Here is a 20950-nt window from a genome sequence, read left to right as displayed (position 1 = left end):
GACCTCAGCAGAATAAGCATTCAAAAATATTTAAAAATAAATACAGTTTGAACTGCAGATTTTTTATGTATATCACACACACACACAGAGTATACTATATATGTAGTATACAGATGTGCATGCATGCAAATGTGTGTGTGTGTGTGTTTATACTCATCCACACATTCACTATATTGACATTGGTGTGCCTCCACATACCCATGGGTTCACAGTCTTGTAATCCATCATATTCGGGGTTGGCTCTTAATCCAAGAAAGATGAGTTCTACAAATTTTCGTTGAACAACCTGTGCAGATGCTTCGTCCATAACGGTCAAAAGGTTGTGCTGCACATAGGCTCTCTCCCTCTGTAAAATTGACATTGCCTGTATAGGTGTACAGTGTGCCACATGTCAGATGTTGAAATGTAACTTAGCAGTTTGACAAAAAGTGACTGATAGAATAAGTACCAAGCTAAAACAAGCAAGTACTGAAGTTGATTTGTTTGACTATAAGTCTCCAAAGAAGTGCTCCGGCATGGCTGCAGTCCAATGATCAAGACAAATAAAATATAAAAGATCAGATTGTCACTCATGGGTAGCTTGTACTTTCCTACAACAGTAGAATCTATTTGCTGTTTAGTAGAGTAAGCCAGTGAGAAGTATGTCACTTTGCCAGTAACACAACATGGTGATGGGTGAATAAACAAGACACTTTGACTCATGGTGAAAATTGTATTAGCTTAAAAGATGTGAGACAAAGGCTCGGGGGGTTGACTCCTAGGAAAGGCTAATGATATATAAAGAACCATGCCAGTCGTATATTTGACATTTCTAAGTCTAAAAGCATAGCAGTTTATCCTGCTAAGATAAGGTCATCTGTTTTCCTAAGAGGGTCAATGCATTTTTTTTTTGTGGGCTTTTTTTTTCTGGAATAATAATTAATTAATGACAGTTTTTGCTTTTGTTAATTTATTAATAATGAATCAGTGTGGAATAGTATGGAGAACAGGGCCTTAGAAGTGTGCAAGGAATTGGTAAAACAGGAGGAATTTTTTGTGTAAATTCAGAGGAAAGAAATCGTGGGTGGAGTTGAAGATTAGAAGTGGCTATAAGTTTTTTTACATTATTTACATTTTGATGGATATTTGCCCTCATGCCAAGACAGACAATTGGAACCAGGTGTAGCTCTCTGGTTTGCCAGCTCTCTCCTGTCAAACTGTCTAACCCTCGCCAGCATGGAAAATGGATGATAAATGATGATGGTGATAATGCGGATGCTGTTCCTTACAAACCAGCATGGAGTAGGTGGGATGAGGCTGGGCAGAAAAGAAATAAGAAACCAAAATTCCTTAATCCCTGTATTTATTTAGAGTTATTGGGACATGTTAATGATTTTGCAACTCAGCATATTTTATCCATGTGGTTGCATTCTAATAGAAATGGAAATGTTTTCTAATTTCCAAGAAGCTTTTAGAGTTAATGCTCCTATCAATCATTCTCCCTCTCTTTCTCCCCCCGCCCCCGCTAAATGTGAATAACCATATAATTGTTCTCTTGCTCTCTTCTACTATGTTATTTACATTATTTACCTTGGACGGATATGTGTCCTCATTTTGTTTGTTGTTATCACAATATATTGGCTGGTTCACTCTCCATCCTTCATCAGGTGTCCTGGTAGAATTTTGAACCTAACCCTGGGCTCTCATTCCTAAGATTTTTTTTTTTGCCGATGTTATTATTATTATTATATATATAGCATAATGGTTAAGAGCACGGGCTACTAACCCCCAGATTCTGAGTTCAATTCCAGGTAGTGCCTTGAACAAATAATAATAATAATAATAACATCAACAACAAAAAAATTACCTTAGGAATGAGAACCCAGGGTTGGGTTCAAAATTCTACCAAGACATACGATGAAGGCTGGAAAGTAAATCAGCCAAAACGTTGTGGTAACAACAAACAAGATGAGGACAAAAATCTGTCCAATGTAAATAATGTACAGAGTTCTTCATCTCTAAAATATAGAACAGAAAAAACTACTAGCATTTTGCTCCCTCTCTTCTTTCATACTTAAACTCTTCATCTCTTTGCATAAAAGATCCCTTCCCCTGCTCCCGGGTTTCATAGTCTTATGAGCTGCTCGTTGACCTCATTAGTGCTGGTGGTGTGATAAAAGGACCCAGCACATGCCATAAAGTGGTTGGCATTAAGAAGTGCATCCAGCCATGGAAACCATGCCAAAACAGACACTGGAGCATGATGCAATCTTTGGATCCATCGGATCCTGTCAATGCATTCCACCCATGCCAGTATGGAACAAAGATGTTAGATGATGATGATGATGATTCCCGCTGGCTTCATGACTTGAGGGCAAGGAAACAAGAGATAAGACAATCCTTTGTGTTTTTTTTTCCTAGTGACAGTATGATAGTCTACTAAGACAATCAGGTACTTGATCTAATAATAATAATAATAATAATAATAATAATAATAATAATAATAGCATCAGCAAAAAAAAAAAATACCTTATAAATGAGAACCCAAGGTTGGGTTCAAAATTCTACTAGGACACCTCATGAAAGATGGAGAGTAAATCAACCGAAACCAGTGTAGGAGTGAGATGGTCAAAGTGGACTAAGTATTGGTCTATTTACTCATATGCTGCAAATTCAAATCTATTGCAAGCATTTCATTGGCTGTGTTGGCATTAGCTTTTTATTGTGCATCACCTCAATTCAATTCACTGCAGTGAAGCGGTACTCATTAATTGAGAAATCTTATTTGTTTTGGCAAAAGCAGCCTGTCAAGGAGGAAGTGTATCTTCCATTAAGCCTTTAGAATTTAAATTACTCTATCAGATCTAATACTTATTTAATCATGCTGTTTCCAATTAATCATACATTATCTCTCTCATAGCTTTGAAATTTTAATGATGTGAATACTTATTTTTAGAATGACCTTGTATGATAGGTGTGATAGACCAGATCTGACTGGTTTGAACATAAAACAGGTGGAATATTTGGGCTGGACATGGCAGGTTTAAGTGTTTCAGGAGTGAGATAGATATGCCAAAAATAAGAAAAAAGAAAACTCTAGAAGGGCAAAAATTTATAACAAAAATTTGTACTCTTGTTTTTTCCTCGACTGACCTTTGGCACAAAAAATGGATTCAAGTGAAAAAATATTTCATTTGTGTTGCAGATATTGTTGCCAGATGTAAGGGTAGCTTCTGATTCACTGATAGATGAAGTGGTATGTTTTCTGAGCTACCAACCCTGCAGTGAAAAGAATTTTAAGTTTCAATATGTACCACCACTCATTAAACTGATACAAATAAGTGGTACTTTATTTGTACCACCCAGCTTGAAAGAGTTAAATACTAAAGGGTTAATATTCTTTTTTAATCTAGGCACAAGGCCTGAAATGTTTTGGGGGAAGGGGCTAGTCGATTAGATTTATCCCAGTATGCAACTGGTACTTAATTTATTGACCTTGAAAGAATGAAAGGCAAAGTCAACCTTGGCAGAATTTGAACTCAGATTGTAAAGACAGACGAAATACCGGTAAGCATTTCACCCGATGTGCTAACAATTCTGTTAGCTCACTGCCTTGGTTAATATTGTAAAGGGTTAATATTGTACCATAAAATCAGCTAAGGATGAAGGATATAAAGCACCTTAGGGGTTTAGCAAAACAGTTAGCATTTGCATTACATGTACTCGGAAGCCCTGCGGTAAAAATGCCATTTTATTTAAGAGAGAGAAAGAGAGAAAAAGGGCCCTTTGCCAAAGGATTACAAGTGATGTTAGAGAGAAAGAGTAATTAGTGTTTTTCATAAGGTGTATATCATAATCTTCACTTTGAATGAGACAGTTAGCCAGTCAGCCATAAGTAGAATGTTATAACAACACTCAAGAGACAGAAGAGAGAGAGATCTAAAAGAATATTTGACATTTCAAATCAGCTGCTTGTAGTTAATTGATGTTGTTTGTTAACAATGGAGAGTGAAGTTAGCTTAATCTTAGCCAGGATATTTGTAGCAATTATTGCAAAGAGCAAGCTTAGTGGTTCAAGTAGCAGCTCTTGGGATTAAGAGGTTTAAGTATGTATGTGTCTACCATATCACTGGTACTGTATTGTATTGCCGGGAATGGTACTGGAACATTTGTTTCTTTGAAAGGGTTTGAAGTGGGGCAGGTTAGTGACTCAGATGGTGTGTTTGCGGTGTTAGGCAAGGCCTGGACAATACTTTGTCACATTAATCTGATGTCTGGAAATAATTGACACTGCTTGTATGACAGTGACACTCATTTACAACTACCATGCAATGTCAAGACAAGGACACACACACACACACACACACACACATGGTAAGCTTCTTTCTATTTAAATCTGCCAAATCCACTCACAAGGCTTTGATCAGTTCAGGGCTGTCGTAGAAGACACTTGCTGAAAGTGTCATGTAGTAGAATTGAACCTGGGATCATGTGGTTGGGAAGCAGGCTTCTTACTAAACTACTACTCTTGCACCAATGTATGAATTTTTAAAAAAAGGGTTTTCTTAATTTTTAAAGAAATTAAGATTAAGTTCTAAGTGAGCATGCTTTGTATCATCATCATCATCATCGTCGTTTAATGTCCACTTTCCATGCTGGCATGGGTTGGACGGCTTGGGTTGACTGCAGGGTTGACTGCATGGGTTGACTGCAGGCTCCAGTCTGATCTGGCATGGTTTCTACAGCTGGATGCCCTTCCTAACGTCAACCACTCTAAGAGTGTAGTGGATGATTTTTACATGCCACCAGCACAGGAGCCAGTCAAGCAGTACTGGCATCAGCCACGTTGAAAGGGTGCTTTTTTACATGCCACTAGCATGGGAGCCAGTCAAACAGCACTGGCATCGGCTACACTTGAATAGTGCTTTTTATGTGCCACTAGTATGGGTGCCAGTCAGGTGGCACTAGCGTCAGCCATGCTCAAATGGTGCTTTTTACACGGGTGCCAGTGAGGCAGCATTGGCATTGGTGTAGTTCTGAAATTTTAGATATTGAAATGGAATGGTTAAAGAATTCTTTTACTGCCAGACAACCTCCCAAACACTATCTGTTAGCTCTTTCAGTACCAACCTATGTTCTGTGATATAAACTTCCATTAAAATTTCATGTTAATTTAATTTCCAAACATCAGCACTAGATGAATAATGACAAAATTATTTTACTAAATTCTTCAGTAGTTTTCAAAATTTATCAAACAAATATAGAAATGTTGTAACAAAAGGGTTGTGATCTAAATTAAAACCTTCAATCAAAACCTCATGTTGCTTTGTTCCAAGCACCAGCTAAATAATTATGGTTATTTTACAAAATTCTTTATCATTTTCCAAATTGATTGAAACAAAGTGAGTGCATTTCAACAGAAATATGATAATAAAAGGGTTAATGCTGAAATGACAGTGAAAAATATTTCTTTTTTTTTTGTTTGTTTATTTGTTATTTTATCATGTCATCCTCATTATTGTTTAATTTGACAATCATTTCTCCATTTTGACATTGGTCGAATGAATGTGAAGTGCAGTTAGTTTTCATCTAAAATGCACTTTCTCTGCTGCTCTCCACATTTCCTATTGATATTTCAAACATTTCCTGAAGGGATAATTCCATCAGGTTATTACTAATATGCCAACTTAGCCAAGAGTGGCACTTTGGTCTCACTGGCGTCACATGATAGGGTTACATTTGTTTCTTCCCCCACACAGGGCACCATAAATGTAGGTCAGCCTTTGAAAACGGGAGCAGAGTTTAATTGAAGTTTTGGTGTTTAATGCTATCAGAATATCTTTTATATTTTACTTGTTTCAGTCATTAGACTATGGCCAAGCTGGGGCACTACCTAGAAGAATTTTTAGTCAAATGAACCGACCCAGATACTTTGCTTTTTTTGAAGCCTTGTATTTATTTCTATGCTGGCATGGGTTGGATGGTTTGACAGGAGCTGGTATGGTCAGGGGCCACACCAAGTTCCATAGTTTGTTTTGGCATGGTCTCTATGGCTGGGTGCCCTTCATAATGCCAACTACTTCACTGGATGCTTTTTACATGGCACTCACACCAGTGCTTTTCATGTGGCACCATCATCATCAGGGTCATCAAGTACTTTGCAAGACAAGAACCCCTCAACTAGAAGGTGGGGGAGTAGCATTGAGGTGGTGCAGCTTTGTGCCAGTTGAGAGATTTAAGGTATAGAGGGGACAGGTATAGGTGCCTCGCTGAAGAGTAGCCACTTGGATACCCCAGAAAACAAAGGAAAGCAAGTTGGAGTGTAAGATAAAGGAAGTGAGAGTGAGAGAGATGATGACAGGGATGTACCAGGACATGCCCTCAAGGGACATTGAGGGTGGTGAGAATAGGTGGGCGATATAGAGGGTGGCGATATAGAGTGGGCAGGATGGGGTGACTGTAGCAAATGATGGAGAGAAATATTGAGAGAGATAGGAGAGGCTGAAGGGAAGAGGTTGTAGTAGAGAGCATTGAGAGTGATAGCAGTTAAGTGAGGAGTTGATGATAGAGAAAGGAGAGAAGGTGATTGGTGGAGACAGTAGGCAGGTTGGGGGAGATGGTAACTGGGGGGGGACGAAAGGTAACTGAGAAAGCCAGGGGTGTGTAGTATGTGCCTTTTCTGCTCTCAGGTGACAGAGGAAGTGATGAGTGTTAAGGGATGAAATGTTGGTGGTGGGGGGAGACAATTGATGGAGTAGAGCATCTTATGGACAAGCATTATCCTTTGTTTCCACTCATCCATGAAAACATGTCTGGAAGCAGGTGAGGGTTGATGACAGGAAAGGAATCTGACCATAGAAAAATTTGCCTCAATAAATTCCATAGAAAAATGGATATTAAATGAGGAGAGAAAGAGAGAGAGAGAGAAAGAGAAGAGCATTTACTGGGTAGAATAGAACAGGGAAGGGTTGACTGATCAGACATCTCCAACATCTTTTGCAAAAGAAAAAAAAATGTTAGGGTTGGTGGGTCTGCAGTGGATTGAATGGGAAACTACATTTCCTTTCTGCTAGAACAAGTCTTTGCCAAATATCCAAACAGAGTAAATTATAAAAATAATATATTTCTAAATCTCACAGAGAGATTTATGATGCAGTAGCAGCACGATAAATCTCAGAGATTTAGAAATATATTACTTCTATTTTCAAAAATCAGTGAATGTATTTCACTCGAAATACATGTATTTTCAAAGGCAGTTAGGCATCGACAGCTAGCAAGCCATGCTACTCCAGACTGATGATGAGCAATGACTCTGAAACTAGTCTCTGGATGCTGGCTTTGCTGGGTGGAGGTGCTTGTCTCCACTTTGAAAACACGACACAGGAAATGTGTCAAGTTCAACAATAAATGGCGTTTCCTAGGGCTAAATAACCATAGCATTCTCCCCTTTTATGGGACTGCAACATTAAGTTGACAACATGCTATCACTTTAAAGTAAATTATGTTGTCACATTTTGTAGAACAACCAAAGTAACTAAGTGTAGACATTTCAAATAGGGTTACTGGTTTTTGTTAAAGTTGTCCCGGAAATGTCTCGTGGATAGAGATACCAGGCACTGGTGAGGTTTGTTTTTGTGGTTTTCTGTGTGTTTTTTTTTTACTCACTCACCTTTACAGAATTATATACCCACCCATTCCTATCATAGGATGTTGCTCACTTAGTTCACACACAGACGCACACACACACACACCTTCATACACACTCACACATACACCACCCACATGCAGGCACACACTCACACAGACATTCGAACACTCACCTACACATACACACACACACCTTCACACACATTTGAACACTCATATGCACACATGCACATAATCACACACAAATACACACACACATACACAGTCACACACATACACAGGCATACACACTCTCTCTCTCTCTCTCTCTTTCTCACATACACACACAGACAGTGAGTTGGATGGGTTTATGTTTATGTTAAAGACTGCATTTGGTTACATCTGTTTCGTGCTACTCTCTGAGAGAGAGTTCAATAAAGTTATCAGGTTCATGAGATGTGATTTTTTTTTACTGACTGAACTGTAAATTGTGCTAACTCTGAAGAAAAAAAACACAGAAAAGCCACATAAAAAAAAAACCAATGAATGTAGAAAATGTAAATAATTATTTGTGTCACATGTTTATCTAAAAATGCATGCAATCAGGATTTTTCTATGATGAAGCAGATATCTTTAAGCATACACACACATACACACGCACACACAAATTATAATTCTTTTTGATTATTTATTTATTACTTTTTTCCGGTGCTGCTCTCATTTTGCAATTAAAACTGAGTAACATCATGCCAACAGATCTGCTGTTGGCAATATAGTTAGTGTTTGCGTCTTTTATATATATATATATATATATATATATATATATATATATATTATATATATATATATATATATATATATAGGCATGTGGCTGTGTGGTAAGAAGCTTACTTCCCAACCACATAGTTCCGGGTTCAGTCCCACTGTGTGGCATCTTGGGTTAGTGCCTTCTACTATAGCCTCGGGCTAACCAAAGCCTTGCAAGTGAATTTGGTAGACAGAAACTGAAAGAAGCCTGTCATATGTGTGTGCTTGTGTGTGTGTATATCTGTGTAAATGTGTGTGTATATGTATGTGTGTCTTTGTGTCTGTGTTTGTCCCCCTCCCCACCATCACGTGAAAACCAGTGTTGGTGTGTTTACGTCCTCATAGCTTACTGGTTTGGCAAAAGGAACCGACAGAAAAAGTACTAAGCTTGCAATGAATAAATCCTGGGATCAATTTCTTCAACTAAAACCCTTGAAGGTGGTGCTCCAGTATGGTCACAATCAAATGACTGAAGCATGTAAAAGACTAAGAGGATCAGCATGGGCATGTCTGTATAGTTTAGAAGCTGGCTTTGCAATCTTATGGTTTCTGTTTCAGTTCCATTGCTTGGCACCTTGGGTCAATGTCTTCTGCTATAGTCCCAGGTTGCCTTGCAAATTTGGTAGCAGAAAAAACTGTGTGGAGGTATCAGATATATATGTATGTGTTTGTGTTGTTCCTACCCCCACTATTTGACAATGTTGGTTTGTTTACATCCCCATAACCTAGTGGTCTGACAAAAGAGAATGAGTACCAGACGTAAAACAAAAAAATAAGGATTGGGAATGATTTGTTGATTAAACCTTTCAAAGCAGTGCCTTAGCATGGCCACAGTCCAATCACTGAAAACATGTAAAAGCTAAAAGATATATGATATATTTTTATCAATAGAAATGCTTCTAGTCTATCACCGAGAGAAAGATAACGCATAAATTCTCTCACATAGTCCACCACCACTACTACCACTACCACCAAATTCCAAATGTTTTTCCTTCACTAAGTAATTTCAAAAATAATGAAAAATTTAGTCCTAGTAACTGTCATTATTAAGCTGATGTTCACAACATAAATTAGCAGACGCGAAGCTTGCTTCCCAACCACATGGTTCCGGGTTCAGTCCCATTGTGTGGCATCATGGGCAAGTGTCGTCTGCTATAGCCTTGGGTCGGCCAAAACCTTGTGAGCAGATTTGGTAGATGGAAACTAAAAGAAGCCCGTTGTATATATATATGTCTGTGTTTATGCGTGTGTCTTAGTGTCTGTGTTTGCCCACCCCCCTCACCATTGCTTGACAACCAATGTTGGTGTGTTTACGTCCCGATAACTTAGCAGTTCTGCAGAAGAGACCAATAAAATAAGTACCAGGCTTACAAAGAATAAGTCCAGGGGTCAGTTTCTTCGACTAAATGGCAGTGCTCCAGCATGACCCCAGTCAAATGACTGAAACGAGTAAAAGAATAAAAGAATATTTTGATGGAAGGATTTACTTTAGATCACTTTACAACAAGAAGTTTGTATCATAGCATCAAGGGTGATCTCAGGCAGGTTTGTTTCAAAAGTCGATTAGATCGACTCCAGTACGCAACTGGTACCTAATTTATTGACCCCAAAAGGATGAACGGCAAAGTCGAACTCAACGGAATTTGAACTCAGAATGTAAAGACAGATGAAATACTGCTGAGCATTTCGCCCGGCATGCTAACGATTCTGCTAGCTTGCTGCCTTGCAGAGTGAATGATGTTTTTAATCCTCAAGGTTAATAATGATAAGTCACTGAATAAGAAATATTTGATGTCGGGGGTTGGTTTATTGAGTTAAGTTGATTGGTGGCTGGCTGGTTGGTCACATGTTATTTGTGATCCTAGGAAGAAAAGAAAGGAAGTGGAATGCCTTCTTAGCTGGTTAGAGTGGATTCATATTAAAGGGCAATGACCAACACTAGACTGCTATCCAGGTACTATCATCCATAGATGAAGGGATATCACAATGAGCATTGCACATCAATATCCAAGTTCTGCAGTACCACAGGGAATCTCACAGCAAAGCCTCCTTCTCCATGCATGCCTGAAGACAAACATTTATTGTAATCAATTTCCAACAAGGGAAATAACGACCTATCAATAAAAAAATCTGTAGAGCATCTAAGAATACCACAGGAAGTAACCCAACCATTATTCTGTATCCATAGCAATGATCCTGTCTTGTTAATTCTTCACCAATATATGGCTGTAGGTGAGTAGAATCAAAATGACTGAATGGATATAGCATTGGTGTTCTAGTTCAGTGGTCTTGAGTTCAAATTATTTGGTGGGATATAATTTCTATAAGTTGTAGATTATTTGGATTTTGGAATGCTCCAAAGATAGACCAAAGCAGTAAATTTATATACACCATGGAAACAGCTTTAGATTAAGATTACTGATGTGTACAATGTGCAACAGTACTGACTGTAATATTTTGTTGCAGAGAAACTTCTCAAAGAGATGAGTAAATGACCTATCAACTAGCCAGGCAATGGAGTCTGAGATTCATTGGTTTAATTCATTCTTTTTATCAAAATGTAAATGGTCATGTTACTCATTAAGATCACAGGGAACCACTTACGGCAGGGGTTCTCAGCCATTTTTAATCTATGGACCCCTTTGACAATTATTTTATTCTGGTAGACCCTATGGCCATTTGATGTTTAAAAACTAGTTTTATAGATACTTCTTTCAAAATTCAATTTTGTTTTTCACACATTAACTTGTATAGATTGAATTATGTAAAATGTTGGAGAAAGAAACATAGCTGTTTCTTACAACACAAACCAACATACACATAAAGCAAAATTTTTTCAGGGGCCCTTAAAATACTGTTTTGGATCCCTAATTTACTGTTTTTGTTGCATGCCCCCACCCCTACCTCCAATTCTTATATGGACCCTGGATGAGAACCACTATCTATCATGTAAATGTGATGGAGTAGATCCTCTCTCTCTCTAAGCTATTTGATTACAGCTGAACTCACATGCTTAACATTTCTGGTACCAATCTATCTGAGACTGCCTCTGGTTCTATGATTTTTGATTTCCTGTTTTAAAAATTATCTGAATTAAAACCTGCCATCAGAATTCTATGTTGATTTATATTTCAAATACCAGCTTAACAATGACAAAGTTATTTTACTGTATTCTTCATTATTTTCGAAATTAATTAAGATGCTGACAGTATATTCCGACGAAAGTCTGGTAACAAAAATGGTTTAGGTGTAAGTGGAGTATTAAGATTGCAACAAATTCACAGACTTGGCTCAACAACCATTTGGTATAGATGGAGTTCAGAAATAACTCTAAAGGGAGTGTTACAGCTTCACCACTGTTTGTGTGTTTTTACAACCAGCAGGTAATGCCCAGTGGAATTTGTCTGTTAAAGGCTTTGCTAAGCCAACCTCTTCACCATCAAAAGCCACGCAACCTCAAGCGTCTCACTTCCATTCGCAAACCCTGTTCAAGCAACATATTCTCATACAGAAGCACATCTACAAATAGACCCATTCCACACACCCCTGCAAATGCAAACACTTCGCATATAGTCACAAAAAAAAAATGAATAAATGAACTATCTATGTGCACACTATAAATACACACACACACACACATGTACATGTGCACAGACATGTTCTTCAGTGTTCCAATGTCTACTTTTCATAGCTCCGACAAAAGCTATGTGCTTTCTGAGAGATATAATCTTCTATAGTGATACATTATTTTTTTCTCTCCCTATTTCTCAAACACACACACACTCATCGGTACAAATATATGTGTATATATATATATATATATATATATATATATATATATACTCATACCAGCACAAGTATGTGTGCATATATATAATTATATATATATATATATATATATATATACATGCACACACTCACACATGGACACACACCAATTCATATACACACACATATACATACACACAGATGCACATACCCATACACGTATTTGCATATGTACCTATGTGGTGTATGTTTGTGTTTGTGTGTGTGTGTGTGTGTGTGTGTGTGTGTGCAACAAGAACCTATACAATCTTTGAAATCTTCTACCTGCCCTGCAGTTGTACAAGTGCAAGCCAATGCTACAGTTCCATATCAGACCTGTTGGCCCTTCACAGAAAGAGAGAGAGAGAGAGAGGGAGAGAAAGAGAGATCAAAGACAAATATTGCCTGAAATAGCCGTGTGTTCTGCATCAGATAGTTTTTCTTTGTGGTCAGAACATTCCTCTATTGTATTACTCTCCACTTGTAATCAATAATGTAAATCTCTCTAATGCAGTTAAGGATACAGAGATGGAGAAAGCGAGAGAGACAGAAAAAGGGAATTAATGAGTGAGAGAGAGAGAGAGAGAGCAAATATTAAGAATCTCAAACTTTTCGTTTATTAGTTTAAAGTATTTTGTTGTTGTGATGATGGTTGTGATGTTAGCGTTGTTGTTCTTGTATGTTTGAGGCATTGCTGTTTGGAGTTGGTGTTGGTGGGGTCATTGTTCTAGTTTGGGAAGCAGTTGCAGTTGAAACTGGTAGCAGCAGTGGTGGTTCTGTTAGCTGTGGTGGTGGTGGTGGTGCTGCTGCTTGTACATGTTAAAGTTAGTTGTATTAGTGGTGTTAGTAGTGTTGCTGTTGTTTAGCCCCTGTTCTGTTGTGACCAAACGGCCATATAATCAAAAGGCATTACAGCCATGACCACATCATATCCAATGTGTCCTCTTTCCTAATGTGGGTGTGTAATTTGAGGAAAATTTGGCTGTTATTTCTAGCAGGCCAAATGACCACTAAGAGGTTCTTTCATCAGTTCGAAGTTGATGTGAGTGGTGGTGATAGTAGTTGTATTAGAAGTGGTGGTGGTAGTAATAATATAAGGTGATGATTGTAGTATTGGTAGACGAAATGTCAGTGGTATATAGCGGTATTAGTTGACTGTGGTGGTAGTGTTAGAGGTGGTGGTGGAATGGTGGTGCTTGTACTTTTGCAAACATGTTGTTTTCGGTGATGGTGGCAGTAGTGGTGGTGTTGGTGCTGGTGATAGACTGTGAATTTTACAGTAGAGAAATCTAAACATTTTTTTTTCTTTTTTGAGTCATAAATTGATATTTCTATGATATTCTATATATTATCGGAAATCACTATTCTGTGACTGTTGTCTGACCTGTTGTTGTAGACACAGAATAATTTCTATGTTTTTTTAGTTTAAATACATTTTACCTGGCTATCACCTGCCTTATTTTAACCACCCAATTGAGATTGATTTGATTTCGTTAATAAACCACAGATTTATTCTTTTACTTGTTTGTCTTTTTACTGCGGCCATGTTTTTGTGTCTTTATCCCCCCCCCCACTGCTTGACAACTGGTGTTGGTGTTTTTACGCCCCTGTAACTTAGCAGTTTGGCAAAAGTAACTGATAGAATAAGCACCAGGCTTAAAAAGCAAAAACAAGCAAAAATAAATAGTTGGGTGGGGTCAAGTCAGTCAACAAAGAATTCTTCGAAGCAGTGCTCCAGCATGGCCACAGTGAAATGACTAAAACAAATAAAACATAAAAGATATAGGTTATATTTTCTCCCATACACAAAATATTTTATTAACTTTCTGTTATACAATTCCTAATAATATTTTATTATAGGAAGGCAGCGAGCTGGCAGAAACATTAGCACGCCAGGTAAAATGCTTAGCTGTATTTCGTCTGTCTTTGCGTTCTGAGTTCAAATTCCGCCGAGGTCGACTTTACATTTCATCCTATCAGGGTTGATAAATTAAGTATCAGTTGCATACTAGGTTTGATCTAATCGACTGGCCCCTCCCTAAAAATTTCTGGTGTTGTACCTAGTGTAGAAAAGAATATTCAATTATAGAAATATAACAGGATTTAAGAAATTTGAAATGGCTATGTTTAAAATAGCACCTGAGGAAAGTTGGAATCAAAGGGCTCGACAGGTAAAACAATAATGGTTGAGAACCACTGCTGTATACCATTATAGTCAAGGATGTTTTTAAATTCAGTCATAATGGAAGCAGTTTGTTTTTGTCATATTACATTTTTATAATTTTTTATAATTTTTTTGTAGTTTTCATGCTTTCTTTCTTTCTTTCTTCCCAGCAAATCTTCGTTTTGAAGTATTTAATGTCGGCAACAAAGTTTTGGTCAGTAAAACAGACATGTTGGAACGAGTTATTTTCTGGACTTGGGTGAACTCTGACATCATTGCTATCATAACAGACTCTACAGTCTACCACTGGGACCTCTGGCAAGGTGAGCATTGCTATTATTAATTGTTTAATTAAGGCAGCGAGCTGGCAGAATCATTACCATGCCGGTCAAAATGCTTAGCGGTATTTTGTCTGCCACTACATTCTGAATTCAAATTCTGCCAAGCTCAACTTTGCTTTTCATCCTTTCATGCACTGGGGTCGATGAAATTGACTTAATCCCTTCCCCCAAGCTGCCCTTGTGGAAAAAATTTGAAATAATTATTAATTGTTTAATTGAATTTGCATTGCTTAATCACTTCTGCATTCTCAAAATTGCATAACATCATGAGAAACCATGCTCTGAGTATCAAGACCAAGATCCATATATGAAGTGCTATGTCCACCTTGTGTTAATTTTTGGAAGTGAGGCATGATCTATAACATCAAGAATGAGAAGGGGCTTGGAGAGCTGTGAAATGTGGTTCTTAAAGAGAATATTAAAGACAACATGGACAATCAAAAGATCTAATGAAGAAGTGATGAACTCAAGCTGCAATAAATAGGAAACTACTTTTGTGAGATAAGAGCCAAGCAACTGAGATTTCCAGGTTATAGGATGAGAAAAGAGGGCCCGGAGAATTTAGTGATGACTGGAAAGATTGAAAGGGAAAGATGCAGAAGAAGGATGATATAGATGTCAATGGCTGGAAGAAAGAGGAAAGAGGCATTAAACATCAGGAAGAAGTGGAAGTGTTACAGAAAACAAAGAACAGAGAATTGTGGCGGGAAATGATCACTTATGTCCTACATTCTGGACATAGCATCTAAAGAAAGGAAAGAATTGAATAATGTTCTGCTCTCTCTCTCTCTCTCACTCACACACACACACACACACACACACACACTCCTCACTGGTATTGTTTTAACATACTTGCATGGGGCAAATGAGAGAACATTGATGCAGAGTTTTCTATAGCCAGATGCCCTTCCTGACAACACCCCCATCTGTTGCCATGCAAGGTAATAATCTCCCTGTCTATCAATCAACAGTCCAGATTTTGTTTTATGTGGAGAAATGGCAACAAGCATCGACATTTGAATGAGTCTTTTGTTTACAAATGTTGTAAAACATGTCAAGAAGCCCAACCAAATAACACCATCAGAAAGCCATTGAACAATGAGGCCACTTCTTACAACCAGCAATACATGTGAAAACAGGGAAAATACAAATTCACACATGCATGCAAGCAGAACAGTAAAAGTATGCAAGACTTTACTGAGGTTCAGAATGTGAATTTGTTTTTTAATCTGCATTCTAACAATGACGCTTTGTATTGTTGTTAGAATCCAGCTCCTCTCTTAGAAGAATAACTAAAAACACAAGAGAACATACATATATATGTACATTCATAACGTCTATACAACAGGCTTCTTTCAGTTTCCATCCACCAAATCCCACTCACATGCAATTGGTCAGCCTGGAACTATTGTACAAGACATGAAATTTTTTTTCCCACGAAAGTTCTGGACCCCAGTTATGAACTCATTTGCATACAGCCAACCAGAGCTCAACTATCAAACTAATTTATGAGTGCATAACAAGTGATGGGCGATAAGATAAAGTCACTTGGATAAGCAATGACCATGTTTCTTTCCTCTTTTAGTAATGCTTGTTGTTCTTGTTCATGTTTCAATCATAGCTGCCTCTGTATAATTATTTGTGTTGTTGTTTACTTTGTAAAATAGTAAGGGCAGAGGGTTGCTAGCACATCACCCTCTACCCACACTTTTCCCATCCACATCTTTACCACATGGAGCCCTAACAAAATCTGATAATAAGTATAGATGCAAATCTATCTAATTATTTGTCTCCTAAATTCAGGCGTTACTTGGTAGAGTTTACCAATAGATTGGTTGTTTTTAACACATTCACGAATGTTATGTTGGGTTTTGTGTCTGGGCATAATCTGAAAGCTGAATGAATCTGATCCTTCATTATCTGCATGGCTGCCTCTGTATAGTTGTTTGTGTACAACAAGGCAAGGTGAGCTCTGATTGGCTGTATGTAAATGAGTTCATTACTGGGGTCCGGAACTCTCATGGGAAAAAATATTTTGTGTACAGGACCTTGCCCAAGGTACCATGCAGTGGAACTGAACCTGAAACCACATGGTTGCAAAGTGAACTTCTTAATCACACAACCTGTGCCCATCTTCTCATGTACAAGTCACACCCCTAATTTAGTGTTAAACCTTGATACAAAATTTTTTCTCTTTATTGTTTTAGCTTTGCCCCATGTACAACTTGCACCTCCAGTCTTTTCAGTTGAGATCAAGTAAAAATTAGTGCAACTTATCAAAATAAAGGATCAAAGATCCTTCCCAAACCATAGGCTCATAAGGCCAGTTTCCCAGATTCTGTGGTGTATATACTCCCCACCTGAATGGAACACCTGTCCATTGGAGTATTACTCAGTTTTTCCAACTGAGTGGATTAGAACAACGTGAAATGAAGCATTTTGCTCAAGAGCACAACACGTTGCCTGGTCTAGGAATTGAAACCACAATCTTACAGTAATGAGTGCAACATCCTAATCACTAATCCATGTGCTTCCTGAGACCCCCTTCGGTCATGACTGAGCCTGGGATTGCACCCAGAAAGTTACCCTCCCAGGCATAAGTCTGGGCAAGGTTGTTTATGGAAGACCAGTAGTCACCCATGCATATCAGCCTCCCCTCTCCATGCCACCAGTTTTATCCAAGGGAAAGGCAAAGGCTGATACAGCTTGGCACCTGTGACGTCTCAACTCATTTCAACAGTTGAGTTAACTGGAGCAACAGGAAATAAAGTGTCTTGCTCAAGAACACAATACACAGCCCGGTCCGGGATTCGAACTCACAACCTCACGATCATAAGCTCGATGCTTTAACCACTGAGCCATGCATCTTCATGTGTCTCCATAATGCAACATAACAGGAGTAAAGGTAATATATGTTAAATTACGAATTATAAGCAGCTCTTGTAATGTAAACATTATTGGTTGCACATACCTAGTGTATGTGTTTCATTCATATTCCAAATTTGCTGCAAGATGGCATATTTGGCACTCAGCATCATGTGGGGAGCTTTCTTTCAATGGTACCCCACCGGAAATTTAGTATATAAACAAAACACATTCACTATGTATGTGCAATCGATAGTATATATTGTTTGTAGATAACCACTATCTCTTCCTCATAGACATTGATGAAAATGTTATGTCTTTATATTGTGACCAACAAAGAAAGAACAAATTATATTTCTCATATGATAAAGCTCTCTTCTCAGCATTTTTTTTAGCTGAGATCAAAGTGTCGTATATTATAAAATTCTCATTTAAAGTAGAAGAGAAAAAGAACTTAAAAAGGAGGGAGAAAAATAATCAATAAATCTGAAATTGTTTTAGATCAATGATTATTAAATTTGATTAGGTCGGGTTAGAGTTGGTGAAGCTGTAGCAACACTAGACTGGTGAAAATGGTATCCTGGTGAAACTAAATGTTCTGAGTTCAAGTTCTGTTGGAGGCCAGCTTTGCTTTTCATCTTTGTGATATCAAAGAAATAAGTACCAGTTATATCCTGAGGACAACCAACCACATCACTTCTCATTAGAATGAGCTGCACTGAGTTAACTTGAGGATTGTTTGTTAGTCATGTGGTGACTTTGATTGATGGTTAATTAATATGAAATGGAGATTAAACTGTTAACAATGAAGTGTTTTATAAAATAGAAAACAAACTGAGGTTAACGAGTCGCTTCATTAGTATTAAGATGGAAAATGATGAGATTCATTTAAGTTAGCTTATGTGGCACTAGCATGGGTGCGTCAAACGTGGCACCAGCATAGTTGCCTTTTACATGGCAACGGTGCTTTTTATGTGGTACCAGCACCAGTGCCTTTTATGTGGTACCAGCACCAGTGCTTTTTTATGTGATACCAGTACCAGTGCTTTTTTATGTGATACCAGCACCAGTGCTTTTTTGTGTGGTACCAGCACCAGTGCATTTTATGTGGTACCAGCATCAGTGCTTTTTTTATGTGGTACCAGCACCAGTGCTTTTTATGTGGTACCAGCACCAGTGCTTTTTATGTGGTACCAGCACCAGTGCTTTTTATGTGGTACCAGCACCAGTGCTTTTTTATGTGGTACCAGCACCAGTGCTTTTTATGTGGTACCAGCACCAGTGCTTTTTATGTGGTACCAGCACCAGTGCTTTTTTATGTGGTACCAGCACCAGTGCTTTTTATGTGGTACCAGCACTGACAGGGCCATCAAATGCCTTGCAAGATAAAATCCCCTCAACTGGGAGATGGGGAATAGTATGGAGGGGGTGCAATTTTGTGCCAGTTGAGAGGTTTACAGTATAGAGGGGACAGACATAGGTGTTTTGCTGTAGAGTAGAAAGAAGAGTGAAGAGGAGAATAAGATATATGTATTTGTGTGTGTAAGTAAATATATACATGCCTCTGTGTATGTGTGTACATGTGTTTGTTTACATTTGCATTAATCTGAAAAATTGTGCAGTTATGAGCTGTGGTGTTATTGCCACTTCCCCTTATCAATAGGCTGTGCATGGGTTTTGAACCTTCTAAGACATAGAATAAGAAATCTCTCATTTGAATCAAGCAGTTAACAAGAAGGGTACCTGGCTGCAAAACCATGCTTCTGTAATAGTCATCTAACCCATGCTATCAAAGAAAAGATAACTGTAAAAACAAACAATCGATTGCATGTCTATATTTACTGGTGTAAAAAAATATATATGGTATCCTAAAATCTCTTTACACTGATAAAATGTGCACTAAGCTGAAATAAGCAACAGGGTCAATATGATTAAGTGAAGCCCTTAAAGTTGGCACCGCAGCATAGCTGCAGTCCAGTGGCTGAAATCAATAAAAGTATCATATCTACAACTAACACAGTTAGGTGGAGCTTGTCTTTGCTTTTTCAGCATTGGTTATTTTAAATGACAAAGACCAGTTGTTCAGTGTGACAATTAGAAAATGCTATGATATTGATTTACTCAGAGGTTCTGCGGTAAAACTGCTATAATAAACCTGACAGGGCCTGCAGCTTATGTAACATGACATTGCCAAACTGACTTGTTCGTTCATTCACTCATTCATTTATTTCATTCATTCATTCATTCCTTCATTCAAGTCTTTCTACTGTTTTATGTTCATATTTACATATACAGCCATAGGAACAGCTGTGTGCTTACGAAGCTCGCCACACGAGCATTGTGGTTTTGGGTTCTGTCCCCATGCATGGAGCTTTAAGCAACTGTCTTTTGCTGTAGCCCTTGGCTAATCGCAGCCTTGCAAATGAATTTGCTAGGTGGAAACTGAAAGAAGCCCATTGTATATCTATGTGTGTATGTATATATATATATATATGTGTGTGTGTGTGTGTGTGTGTGTAGATCTGTGTGTGTTTGTGTCCCCTTGTCTGGATATCACCTGATAGTTGTAAACAAATGTCACCATCGTACATGAGTATATATATCCACCCTTGCATGAATATACACCCAGCTATGAGGCTATTACTTTGGAAACAAATAAAGATTGGTGACAAGGACATCCGGCTGTAAAAAAAAAATTTGCCTCAATGAATTTTGTGTGACCCATGTAAACATCATGGAAAAGTGGACTATGAGGATGAGAATGACAGTGGGGTACAAGGAGTAGTAGTAATGGTGGTAGTAGTAGTGGTGGTGGTGGTAATGGTGGTGGTAGTAGTAGTAGTAGTAGTAGTAGTAGTAGTTAGTAGTAGTAGTAGTAGTGGTGGTGGTGGTAGGAGTAGTAGTAGTGAAGGCATGTGGCTTAGTGGTTAGTATGAGGATAATAAAATAATATAATAATAATAATAATTGTGTACAGTGCTCAGGTGCACTACAACTCATCTAAAGTGTATATATAATCAGGTGTAGTTTCGGCGGATTTCGGAAAGCATGAGGGCCTTAAAAGATGCAGTGTCATGGCAGTCAACAACTGACGCAGGCAGTTTATTCCATGCTTCAGCAACTCTGAGCGTGAAAAAATGTTTCCGAAAGTCATGGGAGCTGTATTGTTTTCTGACTTTGTAGGCATGTCCACGTGTGTTAGACACATGGAGATCAAAAAGGTGTTCAGTGTTGTTGTTGGTGAGGTGGTTAACTTTGTGGGTGTTTACCAAGTCCGTCGCCAAACGCCGGAGCTTCAGTGAATCCATGCCCAGGGAAACAAGGCGCTCAGAATATGGTAGGTGTCTGATGGAGGGTATGC

General features: G+C 38.2%; 1 protein-coding gene across 1 annotated transcript in view; it reads left to right on the top strand.

Moving 5' to 3' along the window:
- Nucleotides 1-20950, top strand: part of LOC115213444 (clathrin heavy chain-like) — a 179621-nt gene that overhangs the window by 125880 nt on the left and 32791 nt on the right. Inside the window, exon 4 of the mRNA XM_029782420.2 lies at nt 14554-14706. Within this exon, the coding sequence (XP_029638280.1) occupies nt 14554-14706 (153 nt within the window). The remainder of the gene's footprint in view (nt 1-14553; nt 14707-20950) is intronic.

The sequence above is a fragment of the Octopus sinensis genome, linkage group LG6 (assembly GCF_006345805.1).
Source record: "Octopus sinensis linkage group LG6, ASM634580v1, whole genome shotgun sequence".
NCBI classification, from domain to species: Eukaryota; Metazoa; Mollusca; class Cephalopoda; order Octopoda; family Octopodidae; genus Octopus; species Octopus sinensis.
This window is presented reverse-complemented; position numbering and strand designations above follow the sequence as displayed.